Source organism: Notamacropus eugenii, chromosome 3 (assembly GCF_028372415.1).
Source record: "Notamacropus eugenii isolate mMacEug1 chromosome 3, mMacEug1.pri_v2, whole genome shotgun sequence".
In the NCBI taxonomy this organism is placed as follows: domain Eukaryota; kingdom Metazoa; phylum Chordata; class Mammalia; order Diprotodontia; family Macropodidae; genus Notamacropus; species Notamacropus eugenii.
Genome location: NC_092874.1, coordinates 279,516,040 through 279,529,745, shown reverse-complemented (window position 1 = coordinate 279,529,745; position 13,706 = coordinate 279,516,040). Strand labels below are relative to the sequence as shown.

General features: G+C 39.2%; 1 protein-coding gene across 6 annotated transcripts in view; it reads right to left on the bottom strand.

Moving 5' to 3' along the window:
• NEDD1 (NEDD1 gamma-tubulin ring complex targeting factor) overlaps nucleotides 1-13,706 on the bottom strand; it is a 78,071-nt gene that overhangs the window by 49,636 nt on the left and 14,729 nt on the right. For all 6 annotated transcript variants that reach the window (XM_072655645.1, XM_072655647.1, XM_072655649.1 and 3 more), the window contains exons 4-5: nucleotides 8,322-8,438; nucleotides 5,436-5,576 (exon numbers count right to left, since the gene is read on the bottom strand). In XM_072655645.1, coding sequence (XP_072511746.1) covers nucleotides 5,436-5,576; nucleotides 8,322-8,438 — 258 coding nt within the window. The remainder of the gene's footprint in view (nucleotides 1-5,435; nucleotides 5,577-8,321; nucleotides 8,439-13,706) is intronic.

Here is a 13,706-nt window from a genome sequence, read left to right as displayed (position 1 = left end):
GTAAAGGAAAACAACGATGGAGGACTTCAGAACTGATCAACAAAACAACCAAGCATGATTCCAGAAGCCTGAGGATGAAGCACAATGCCCATTTCTCATCAGGAATGTGATGAACCATGGCTGTCAAACAAGACACATTTTCAGAGCAGGCTAATGTGGGAATTAGGAGAGGGTTTTTATCTTGGGGCTGATGAGAATAGTGACAGGGAGAGTGAATGAGGAGGGAATTAGCGAGGCTAAAAAAAAAAAGGAAGAAAAGGAAACAAGTCCATAAGACAAAATACATATATGTGTGTATGTACATCATATATACATACATATATGCATATATACCATGCAAACAGATAGATGAGGAAGAGATGAGAGCACAAGGAAATTCATATGCTTAGAGAAGTATGTGGGGCAGTTTGGTTATTAGCATAATCTTAAAATATATATCTTTAAAAATAGTATACAACATATAATCCTTTCTGCTCTTTTTTGCATACTGAAATGTCAATGTTTGCTAATATTTGTTAATTTGTTAAGAAAAAGGAAACAAAGGAGCATCTACGTTAATAATTATCTAATTTAAAAAGTGGAAATTGAGATTAAACTCTTAAAAACACTCTCCTAAGATATTCCAAAAGTTAATTTTAAGATGCAATGATCTCACTATCCAGCAAAGAAAAGTGCTTTATTTTTCCCATATAAGAATACTCAAGAGTGTGTATATTTTAATCAGAGATGGACACTGCATGAACTCCTTCATTGTGCCTCAAGGGGGTCAGTGTAGCTCAGTCTTCCTTTGCTCTCACATTCGGGCCTGCTGATACACCCAGTGACATAGCCAAGAGCCTTCCACTTCCTGTCTTCACTTTACCTCCACCACCCACAGGGATGGTCAAGTCTCAGTTCTCACCATAAGCCATGCTATGCACTAACTCCATGACCCAAAATTCTGAGAATTCCCTCTGATCATCACCTGCTTCCTTTGTGGCCTCTACCTTGTTTGTCCTGAAATTATTTTTCTCCTCTCAATGAGCTCTCGCCCCCTACTCTCTGTTCTCTCAATACTGCTTTGGCTTCACTCTCCCCCGTTTTACAGTCAGGAATATGGAGACTGAGTTCAGTCGTACACTGTAGTCTCTTTTTATCTGCAGCAACTCCATTGTATATTTGCCCCTGACATCCAGCCAAACCCTAAATCTGTATTGCTCCCAATCACCTGCCTTCTCTACCACCTGAGTTCCTTCAAATACTGGTAGAAAAAGTCTCATGAAGGTACTGACTGGTCTGCTACAGTTTGATGACATCTAACCTTGACTTGGCCCTCACTGCTCCAATCCTCTTGATTTCAGCTAATTGATCCCCTCTCATACTTCCAAACCTCCTCCCCTCTCCTCAAGGCCCCCCTTCATCACTCCAACTTCTCTTCTTCTGACCTTAGCTCCCATATTATGAAGAAAATTAAGGTCATTCTAAGTGAATCAAATCTTCTTCCTTACTCTACACTTGAAAACTCTCCACAACACATTTCATTCTCTCAGAGAAACAGGCAGCTTTGTTCCTTGCCTCTACTTGGACCCTTGATCCCCTCTACTATATCCTCCAGGAGGGTGCCCCCACAATTAGGCCCTCTCATTTTCAATCTTTCCTTATCTATAAGCATTAATGAAACGCCTACTATGTGCCAGGTACCGTGCTGAACACATAACAAATATTTGTCTCATTTGATCATCACAACAACCTACAAGAAAGGTGCTATCCCTATTATCCCCATTTTAAAGTTGAGGAAACTGAAACAAACAGCATTTAAGTGACTTGTAACTGAAGTTGGATTTGAATTCAGGGCTTCCAGAGCCCAGCACTATCTGCTGTTTCATGTAGCTGCCTCACAACTATTAGAAGCTTCCCTCCTGCTGACTTCATCTAACAGCATCACCAAGTCTTCAAATTCTTGGCAAACCTTCATTTGAACCTGCCATGCCCTCATGTTATCATTTTCTTTTATCTCCTCCCTTTCACAGCCAAAAAAGCAGTTTCTACTTGTCTTTATCTTGTCATCTCCCACTCACACCTCAATCCTTTGCTATTTGACCTCAAACCCCACCGTTTACAAGAAATGGCTCTCTCCAGATTTACCAGTAATTTCTTGATTTCTCAATCAAATGATTTTTTCTCACTCCTTATCCTCCATGACCTCTTTGCAGCTTCTGACATTGTTAACCACTTGCTCCCTCCTCCTGGACACTCTTTCCTCCAAGTTTCCAAGACACTGCTCTCCTTGTTCTCCACACAGATATCAGACAATTCCCTCTCATCTCCTTCGCTGGATCAGCATCTTATCCTGTGTCCCCCAAGCCTCCATCTTGAACTCTTACTTCCCCCTCTCTAGGTGCTCTCCCCTTCAGGGATGTCAGCAACAACCAGAGATTCTTTTGACAAATGAATCCCAAATTTACATGTCCAGCTCCACTCTGTCTCCTCAACTCTAACCAAGTACCATCCACCATCCACTGCCTGCTAGGTAGCTCTATGGAGATGTCCAAACACTAACTCAAAGCAGAAACTCAAAACAGAATGAATCCTCTTTCCCCTACACCTAGCCCTTCTTGTGAGAGCACCACCATTCTTCTGGCTACCTACGTTTACAACCTCAGATACACAACTGACTCTCTCCCAATACTGAATAAGTTGTCTATCACACTGGCCTGATCTCTTGCACATGTTACTTTCTCTCCACTCCCAATTCTAATCCCCTTATTTTAGACTCTCGTTTCTGAGGTTTCTAACTGGTCCTCCTACCTCCAGTTCCTCCCCTTTCCAATCCATCCTTTCCACAGCTTGTCAATTCAATCTTAAAACACAATTGAAAAGATTGAGGTAGGTCACTTCTCTGCTCAAAATTCTTCAGTAGCTCCCTCTCATCTCTGGAATAAGACAGAAACTCCTTAGCTTGGTATCCAAGGCCTTTTGCAACCTGACCCTCACCTCCCTTTCCAGACTTATTGAATATCACTTCCTATAACACACTCTGCATGACAGCCAAACTAGTTCCTTCTCTTTTTCCTGTGCTTTCATTTCCTACCTGTGGCTGCCCTCCTTTGGAAACCTCCATCAGAATCCCAGGGGCTTTCATTTCCTACCTGTGGCTGCCCTCCTTTGGAAACCTCCATCAGAATCCCAGGGACTTCATCATTATCCTTGGAGACTCAAGAGCCTCGACACTGACCCCTCATCATCGCCCTCCGAATGGACGGCTGAGCCAAAGAGCTCCTGCCCAAACCTCCATGAAGGCCTTTTCCAGCCCTCCCCCACTTTAGCTTCTCTTTGGGTGTGATCTTCCCCTATTAGATTTTAGGCTTCTTCAAGCAGACTATCATTCTTTTTCATGTTTGTATCCTCAGCACTTAGCACAGCACCTGGCACACAGTAGATACTTACTTAATAAGGTTTCTCCACCTTTCACTGCAGGTACCCCCTACTGGGTGAAGCCTCTTAGCATCTCCCCAGTTGCCAGTGGTGGCTGTGTCCTCAAGTTAACTTAACATACCTGTAAATATGCATGTGATAGCTCCCCTGGATTTCACTGCCTGTGTGCCTTCCCTGGTATAATTAAGCTTCTTTAGGACAAGGATTATTTCATGTTTGACTCTGGATCCTTAGTACCTAGTACACAGGACCACAGTAAGCAGGCACTGAATTAAATCTCTATTAGACTGAATAAATGACATCAGGTCTTGGACCTTCACTCTGACTCTTCTGCCACATCACTGCCAGGCTTATTTTCTTTAACACATACACCTGGCACATCACTCTTCTGATCAAAACCTTCTCTTCCTCTTGCCCACTGATGAATGAATAAAAAGCATTTATCAAGTCCTTATTATGTGCAAGTATTGAGCTAAGCACAGAGGATACAAAGAGAAAGGAAGACAATCCTTGCTCTCATCTCAAGCCACTCACAATCTAATGATCAATGTTCAAGTTTATTTCCCTAGAAAGGAAGAATCTAAGACTCTGCCACCATACCTTTCAATCTTTACCTCTCCACGCTAGGCAAAAAGCAGCATTGTGCCCCCATCAATAGCCTGTGTCTTAGAATTTATACTTCCCTATGCTCCTATCACCTTCAGGCCCCCAGAGTCATCTGTATAACTTGAAGCACTATGTTAGGAGGCCTTCAGTGGAGAAAAAAATTCTACTTTGCGTGCTAACATTCGGTACTAAAAGGCACAGATAGTCTCTGGGGACTAAAAATTCACCTTATCAACCACAATTACATGCCCTTGGGCCAGTCTTTGATCTTCTCTTAGTCTCAGTTTCTTCAACTGTAAAATAAGAGGGTTTAACTAGGTGACTTCTAAGATCTCTTTTACTTCTAACATTTTATGATCCTTTGAATCTTCCATAATACTAGGATGGTGATGTTTGGGTCTAAGTGCACATCACATGCCATATTGTCCACATAAGACAGTAACTGCAAAACAAACAAAAAAGCCCACAACATTTTAATACAACTCTACGAATATAGCAAAGCACCATTTAAAGAATTTTAACCACCATACATCATAAAAGGTAAATATATTTCTACGGAGAACTTGGAGAAAACTCTTTTTTTAAGGCTTTGACTTTTTTAGCAAATAAAAAAACAAAACCACGTTGTCTGAAAAAAAGTGTTGAGCACTGAAACAATCTTTTCCTTTATGTACAAATACCTTTGATATTCCAACATTAGCCTGATTAAGTTTTGCTATTTATTAAGTTACTTCTTCTTTCATAAACAAACAGAAGAATAAAACCTTTTATTATCTACAAATAAAATGTATTAAAATGTTAGTAAACATGATCCTGTTTACTTTCCCTGTCCCTGCACATGAAGTATAACAAGTATTTTCAAAGTATGACAGAAATCCTTTACAAAACCTGGAAATCAACGGACAGGATTTAAAGAGCTATGCCACCTGCTAATGCCCAGGACATTGATATGCTTACACTCAAAAGGACTAACTCGAACAATAGCTCTATCTTTCGGCAGCTAGGTTCTCAGTAGATAGCGTGCTGGGCCTGAAGTCAGAAGATTCCTCTTCCAAGGTGTGTGACCCTGGGCAAGTTACGTAACCCTGTTTGCTGCAGATTCCCCATCTGTAAAAAGTACCACAGAAGGAAAAGGCAAACCACCCCAGTATTTTTGACAAGGAAACCACACAAGTCACAGAGTTGGACACAATTGAAAAATGACTGAACAAAAAGCCACAAATATTTATATAGGTTATCAACAAGATTAGTTATTTGACAGTTACCAAATACTACTACTTTTAAAATAAGAAATATGAAATGTTTTAAACAAGTTGAAAAAACAATTTCAACCAACAAATTCTGGCTTGCCTTCACCATTTAAAGTGCAATTACCCAAAATTGAAATAAAAATGTAATTAATACCCATACTATACCTGACCATTACCATGACCAAAGGGAGTACTGGATAAATTGGTAGTTAGGCTGTGCAAAATAATTTCACCACTTATAGATCCAGAGGCAATGTAGCAATCATTCCAATTAAACGTTACGCAAGTTACTTCATTTTTATGATCCTGAAAGAGAGAAAATATGATGCGGAAAACTCGTTTTAACAGCCTACTCTTTCAACTGTTACATTACATTTTTTTTTGTCAATTTAAGACTGTTTTCACTTTAACGTGTCCATCTAAAAATTATATAAAGACTAGTGTAGTCTCTATACAATAATGAGTTTTCTTCGGATGGGGTTAGGAGAAAGGAAATATGTAATAACACACCATGGAGATTGTCCATTTCCTTCATTTCAGGAAAAAGTTAGGGCTAGACAGAGAGATTGTGATGGCAATCAAATTAGGATCTTTTGCTGTTTTTGTTTTACTAAAGTGCCTCTGACTGAATCTTGCCTTTATCAATCAAGAGTCTTTACAATGTGTAAAGTACAGAAACAAGAGTTTCTTTAACTAGAAACAGTATATGTATTTGTAGTGCTAATTATTTTAATGTGATTAAAGAACTTCCCTACCCTTAATGGGCCTGCCCATTAACGGGAGTTTGATTAGGGAAGATTTGTAGGAAGACCCATGCCTTTTGTTAATGAGGCAATGGATCAAAGGTTGTGATGCCCTCTAGCTCTAAAAAAAAAGTATAAATACTCTGAGTTGAGGTTTTACTTTGGGGCTTAGTTTTTGTTTGAGGGTCAGATGAAGACTCCAGCAAGCCGCTAAGGAGCCCTCTGGCTTTGAGAACCCAGATGTCGTGCTTCCCTCTCTGGTAACTATGGTCAGACATCTGTACCTGTCTGCTGAATTATGGTCAGGCAGAGGAAGCCATGTCTGTTGATTACTTTGGGGCTTACTGACTGAAAGTGTTTGTTTGGTCAGATGAGGACTCTGGGAAGCCGCTAAGGGGTCCCCCAGCTTTGAGAACACAGGTGTCATGCTTCCCTCTCTGGTAACTATGGTCAGACAGTTGGGGTTCAATTGTCTGTTGAATTTAGGCAAAGCAAGCCATGTCTGTTGATCTTTTGATTTCTCTGTATTTTCTTTGAAGTTCAAGGTGCTGACTCCCCAGAATTAGGTGAATGATATCTGTGCTTGATTAAAGTGATTGTTAATCTTGACAGCTGCTTTCCTTTTATGAATGCAGGTCTAAGAACCTGGGATAACAGGCCCCCATGTGTATGTTAGGGTGCTTACTGATACTGAGATGTGAGTAATTTGGCACCAGAGATCATTCATGATACAAAACCAACCAACTATCATATGGCTGGTAATGGTCAGATTAGCATTAATATGAAGGATAAAAGCCACTACTCTTATTTTTCTGTCACACTAGTCAGCAAGTATTTTTGAAGCACTGTGAGCCAGCCACAATGCTGGATACTGAAGATACAAAGACAAAAATGAAACAGGCCCATCCCTCAAGAAGTTTATATTCTATTGAGGCAGACAACACGTACATAGATAAGTAAATAGGGTGGGAAGAGTGGCCCTAGCAGCTAGGAAGATGAAGCTAGGTCTCATGCCCCTACAGCATTGAATTCAGAAAGGTTTTCTGAGAATCTTATAAGGCTCAACTCTCTTTTTCCTTTTCTAAATCAAATGAAGAACCGCTATTTCAAACAGGCAAAAACTGTAAGAGGAAGGAAAGGAAGTGGGACTACTGTTTCAATATTCCAATTGTTTTTAATGTACAATGAAAACATCTTTTAGTTATGAAAGGCATAAGTATTTTCCTTATCTCAAACTTAGTGAAAACTAAGGCAAAGCAGTTACGCGACTGGGCATATAAGTAAAAGAACTAAGAATATAATCCTAATTTCTTTTCAGTTGAGGGAATGCTCTCCCATTCTCTCTTCCTTTCTCCAATAAATGTATATAATCTAAGTATGGTTTTATTTTATCACCTCTAATTTAAAGAAAACCTATATCACCCTTCTAGGAAGAGCTTTTTAACTTTCCATTTATCTAATATGTCAGATACATATTGTAAAAAGTTGATGATCTTCCAATTCGGCTAACAGGCATCTTTCCCCAAAAGCTGCTCATTACAAAAGTAGTTCTAGTATTACAGATATTTTGAAGGCTATGATTAAAGCTGAGAGAAAACCATTCATCTTTCTGTAATGTTCATTTCTCTAACTATGCTGAACTGACTCAATGGCATCCAGGTCAGTAGGGTTTTCATCTGTCTCATTTCCAAGATGAAATGACCACTATAAAAATTTACCCATAGGTATTCCCATAGATTTTAGTCACTTTTAGAAACTAAAATCAAAGAAAATTATACTCCAAGGTTTTTTTTACGTAAAAAACAAATAACAAAAACCCAGCAGCAGGAGAATATTTTAGAGGACCTGAGTCAAATTCCTGATTCTAATGATTTGTAGGGTTCAATAACAACTGTCATTACTATTCCTTCTCTCATTTACCCATGAGCTCTTTCTTTTTTTTTTTTATTAACTTGGTGGTGACACCCAAAAATGCTTTAATCAAAAATGAGATGGTTCATTTCATTCAAAACAAGAAGTTTCCATTGTAGGGTTAAAAGACATACAAGGAAAAAGGCTTAAATGGAACAGCAATTTATAACTTTCGAGATAAGTTGTATGAGAAAAGAAGGTCTATGTTTAGAGGATTTAATAATACCTATTTTTTTTTTTACTGAGTCTCATAAAATCTGAAGCATCTTACTTTTAGATTAAATGTTAACAATTCTTAGAAAGCAAAACATGGTTAAGACAACAGCAAATCAGAGAAAAAAAACACAGTTCTTCTGAGAAGTCTAGTTGGTGAACTAACACAAAAAGAGTTTCTTACCTTAAGACATCGATGAAGTCTCTTTGATTTTAAATCCCAAATGTTAACAGTGCTATCAAGGCCTCCGCTTACCAGATACGTACATACAGAGTTTAAGTTTATACATGTCTGCTTTTGCTACAAAAAAAAAAAAAGATTCAATATAGTGTACACACATAAATTCTAACTACAAAAAATTAACATGTAATTATGTAACTGTATTTTTTGTAGATCCCATTTCAAGTTCTTTTTGGGGGGGGAAGAAGGAGAAGTCTTTTCAGTAAACCAAGAATGACATCAAGATTTTGGCTTAGAACTCAAATATATACTATGTTACACATACAGCATTAACTTCTGTTCTTCTGAGGAAGGATTTCTCTACTCAACCACTTGGAGTCTGCCAGGCTCCAACTTCCTTTTCCTGGCTTTACTTTATAGCATGAACACCTATGTGGGGACCAGGGCCATACAGGCGGTTCCAACAGCTCATCATATGCTTCATTTAAGCCAAATTGACATGCTGTCAAGAATATAATTTCAATGGATAACTGAGCATCATGTATCAAATATTAACAATCCAGCGGATCTCAGAGATTTTCAGCTATGTCTCTCCTTAGCTCATTCTGACATTTCAATGACCTATAAGCCACAGCCAAGTCAAGGAACCAGGCACAGCCTCCTACTGAGATATAACACCTACACACTATGTTCCTAAAATCTTGTCATGAAATTTCTTTTACAATATTATGCAAAATGGGACTCCTTTTTAGTCAACAGACCATTTTTGTTAATCCAAGTTATTATAACTTATTATAGATAGTTATCTATTATAAACAGATTCCTTTCCCACCCAGCAACAGAGTCCTTCTATGACAACTTATGGAAACCTTCTCCTAAGCTAACTTCTGCCCTGCCCTAGCCCCACCACACCCCCCACATCCCCTCCACCTGGCTACCAGAAGTGCTGAGGTCAGGCCTTCCTGTGTAGGAGTTATCTTACTACACCTCTCAGGTATTGTACAGTCTCCCTCAGTGTTGGCCTCAGGGCTCAAGACCCACAGACATTTACAAAAGATTTTTTATGACCTAGCCTGGGAACCTGACCATCATTTACAGTAACAGGCTAAAGGGAAATACAATCTGAGTTTCAAGCAACCAACTTACTAGTGAATCTTCAGAATACAACCTACTTCTCCACTGGAGAGTACCTTACAGAATTGAGTTGTTTTATTTGTTTTAGGAAATCAATGAGCTCTTAAGTCTGGTTAGGAAATGTCAACATATCCATGAGCATACTTTCAATTGCCTTTGACTATAATAATCAAACACTAATGGGCTTATGAAGATTTTCATAAGAGTTTCATTCCTTTCATTCTAGAATTATCAGAAAAGCCTTGAAGATTAACTGGTATCACTCCCTCATTGGATAGGAAAGGGCTTACCACCAAAACGTTCATCTCTGAGAATCTAATAGTATGTAGAGAGAGCTACTTAAATATCAAGTTATTTAAAGGATTCTCAGAACAACATCTTCTAATCTAGATGCAACAGCAGAAATCTATGGCCATCTGACCAAAAAGGAGGCATAAAGGAAAAGCAGACAAACTGCAATCCTAGTCACATAAAATAGAGGTAATTGTGATAAGCAGAGGGACCACCTTGAAATGTGGCCAGGCAGCCTCAAACCCTTCTCTCAGAGGTCTTATTTTGTCTTTGCCAATAATATTTGTCATCAGGGTCATCAGCCTGTTCAGTTCATCAGCCTATTTATTTTGTTTGTGTTCTTCCTTTGTAGCCAAAGAAGACCATGCCATCAGAGAAACAATGACATGACTTGCACTTGACTTTGTTTTGAGTGAGGGAGGGCTGTGCAGGTCACCAGCCTCACTTCTCCTCCAGAGCCATCTGAATACAGTGACCAGATATTCATCAAGGTGACTGGAGATGACCCAGGATGTACTGGGAGGCCTTAGGCCCTTTAGGCCAAGGTCTTTGCAGGTACTCACTTAGAGTGAGGTAACGCCCATTCACTGAATAGGCCTGTTTAAGTAAAGTAGCCAGGGCATGGCTCCTTTAATGAGGTCAAGAAAAAGAAAGACATCAGGCTGGGAGGGAAACAGGACAGGGCAGGGAAGGGAAAGGCAGGTAAGGAAAGGAAACTAGAGAGTAAAACCCAAGTCAACTGGGCATCTTTTGGCCATTCAAAGTTACCTTCCTTTGGAGAGGAGAAGGAAGGGGAGGGGGAGGCAGACAGGAGAGGAATAGCGGAGTTACCCAGCTAGCTGGGTTCCCATTCAGCCAATTGCGTCTACTCACAGTATTGTTTTTGTCCTTCGTTGCCAAAGAAGACCATGCCATCAGAGAAATGATGACATGACTTGCACTTGACTTTGTTTTGAGTGAGGGAGGTCTGTGCAGGTCACCAGCCTCACTTCTCCTCCAGAGCCATCTGAATCCAGTGACCAGATATTCATCAGAATGCCCGGAGATGACCCAGCAACATACACAATATATACACAATATACACAATAAATACAGCTATATAAACGGAAAAGATATTAAAAATGAAACTGAATTCTGTGTAATTAACCAGTTAATTAATGACCAGTCTTGGCCTCAGAAAAAAGATGAGACTATGGATGTGGAATGATGCTCATATCAGATGTGGACAGTTTACTATGTGAAGCAAAGAGGCAGAGTGGAAAGAAGACGGGTTATGGAATCACAACATCTCAGTTCTAATCCCAGTTCCAATTCCTATTAGCCATGTGACCTTGAGTAAGTCACTGAGAAAAGTGAGGTTCAGGTACTTCAAGTATAAAGCCCTAACTTGTACTATCTGCTTCCCAAGGCCATTTGAGGATCAAACAAGGAATTACGCAGAAAAAACTTTCTCAACTGTGAAGTGCTCTACAGACATCAGCTATCTGTTATTTTTCCACTCAGACCTCCTCCAATTCCTCACCATGCAACAAGGATGGCCCTGGGTCCTCAATTGTTGTACCAGAGAAACACAAACAAATCGCACTGAACTGAAAGGTCTCTGTGTAGAGGTCCAGTGAGAAAGGTGCTGCCCAAACGATCACCTGCCCAAAGAACCTGGGCCTACAAAGAGATCGGTTTTGTGGCCTCTATAATTCTTGAATACAAGTCTGCTAGGGTAAGGAAGGGTTGCATCATTAGGTGGGAAAAAATATCCGGAGCAAAGAAAACTATGGATCCTTAAAGCATTCACCTTGTTAAAATTTTCAAACTACATTAGAACAAGCATAAACTACACTAATCATAAGTGTTCTTGTAGATGATGGGCTCAAGAAAAGCTCTTTTTTTACCTTACAAATATAGTCAGTCAACTTTCCATGATTAGGACTTTGATCTTCACAGTATAAAATAAGTTTCTTTCTTTGTCATGATTCTGTGATCTCTGCAAGTTAGATCTACAATAACGTGTTCTGGAAGTCAGGCAGAGAGGCCATTCTTTTCATCTAAAATTATTTCAGCAGCCTAGAATTAACTAGAAAGGTGTTTTAGTTTTCTATTCAAAACTGTCACCAGTTACAGAACTCATAAACCTCTAGAGCTGCAGAATATCTGTTAACTGTCATTTATTTGCAAGTACCATTCAGAGAAACCACTTCATTCTAAACTAATCTCAGTTTCTCTCTCTCCCTTCCTCCCTCCTCCCAACTCTATCTTTCTGTCTGTCCCTCTGTCTCTGTCAGAGAACTACAATCAATCACCACACATTAAGAGCTAGAAATTTAATTTTAAGGAAAAGACAGGGAAAGGTGGTTTTCTTAGAAGACTCACATCTTTGGATTTTTGGGTGTCTTAAAAATTTCTAACTGACCTATAAGGCACAGTGAAAGATCCATCTTTAAAAGTTAGCTTATGGACAGAGAAGAACTGTTTTTAATGTTGAGATTTTATTAATGTGACTATGAAACATAATTAATGGATTTTTAAGAACTGAGATCTTGTACCCCCAAGATATTTCAAGCAATGGGCATATTTTTGATGCAAAAATAAAACAGCTGATTAAATAAATAAGTCCATGTTACAAGTATATTTAACAGAACATATAAAAATATTTAATACTTTCATTATCAGTTTATCTTTTAAAAGATAATATCTTTGAATATTTTCTTAAGTTTAGCACTTTAGTTGATTCAAAATTTTCAAACATTTACCCACATAGATGAGGCAGAATAACTGGCTACAAATGAACAATCTGCCTCAAAATTTTCATTCCAACATTTATCTGGCACCTGCTCAATGTTTTGCACTGTGCTAGGCAACAGAAAGCTACAAAGATAAATATAAAGACCCTGCCCTCAAGCCATTTATAATCTATGAGGTATCTCTTGCACTTAACGTGAACAAATATGATACAAATGAGAATATAAGTGCATGAGAGGGCCCAGTGCTATAGCACAAATGAGGAGAAATCATTATCAGTTGTGGTATACCAAACAGGCTTCACAGAGAAAGTGGTATTTTAAGTTGCCCTTGGAGAATAATTCTGATTTCAGAAGATGTAGGAGAAGGGCATTCCAGGTCCTTTCCCAAGAGGTAAGGGTAGAGAGGCAGGAAAACATAAAACATCCAAGATGAAGTAAGCAGTCCAGTTTAGTTGGAACAGAATCCATAAAGAGAAGTAGGTTGAGAAAGGTTGGAACCAAATTATAGAAAGCTTTGAAAGCCAGTCTAGGTGTTTTCAATTTTATCCAGGAAGCCATTCTGGGTAATGGAGATAGGATCAGACGCCCATTATGAAGGGAAGACAGACTACTTGTTTAGGATAGATAGAGTCCACAGTCATCTAAAACACGGAAGCTGGTTAGGAGGTTACTAAGTAGCCCAGTCAAGTGGCAATAAAAGCCTAAAGAATGCTGCTGGTCAATGGAAACATTAAGAAAAGAAGTCAAGAAATACGGAGAAGACAGAACGTAATAACAGTAACAATAATTATAGCTAACTTTCATATAGCCTTTGTCATGTGCCAAGTACTTGACAGTTATTGTTTCATTTTATCCTCACAACAACCCTGGGAGGTAGGTGCTATCATAATCCCCTATTTACAGATGAGGAAGTTAAGGTAAACAGATGTAAAGTGACTTACCCCAGGGTAATAGCTACTAAGTGTCTGAGGCCACATCTGAACTCAGGTCTTCCTGACTGGAGGCTCAGCACTCCACTGCTGCCACCTAGCTTTTTACTAACAGGACTACTGGTAGCTTATTTGTACCTTTCCTAGGTATGCTGTTCTATTTTATTTTATATACCAGTCTTATCTTCCATACTTGATAATATCCTTGGGAGCAAAGTGCTTTATAACATGGTATTCAACCCTATGGAAATGCCTGAAGCCCATCAAAGTTAGGTGACTGGCCCAGGGTCACCAAG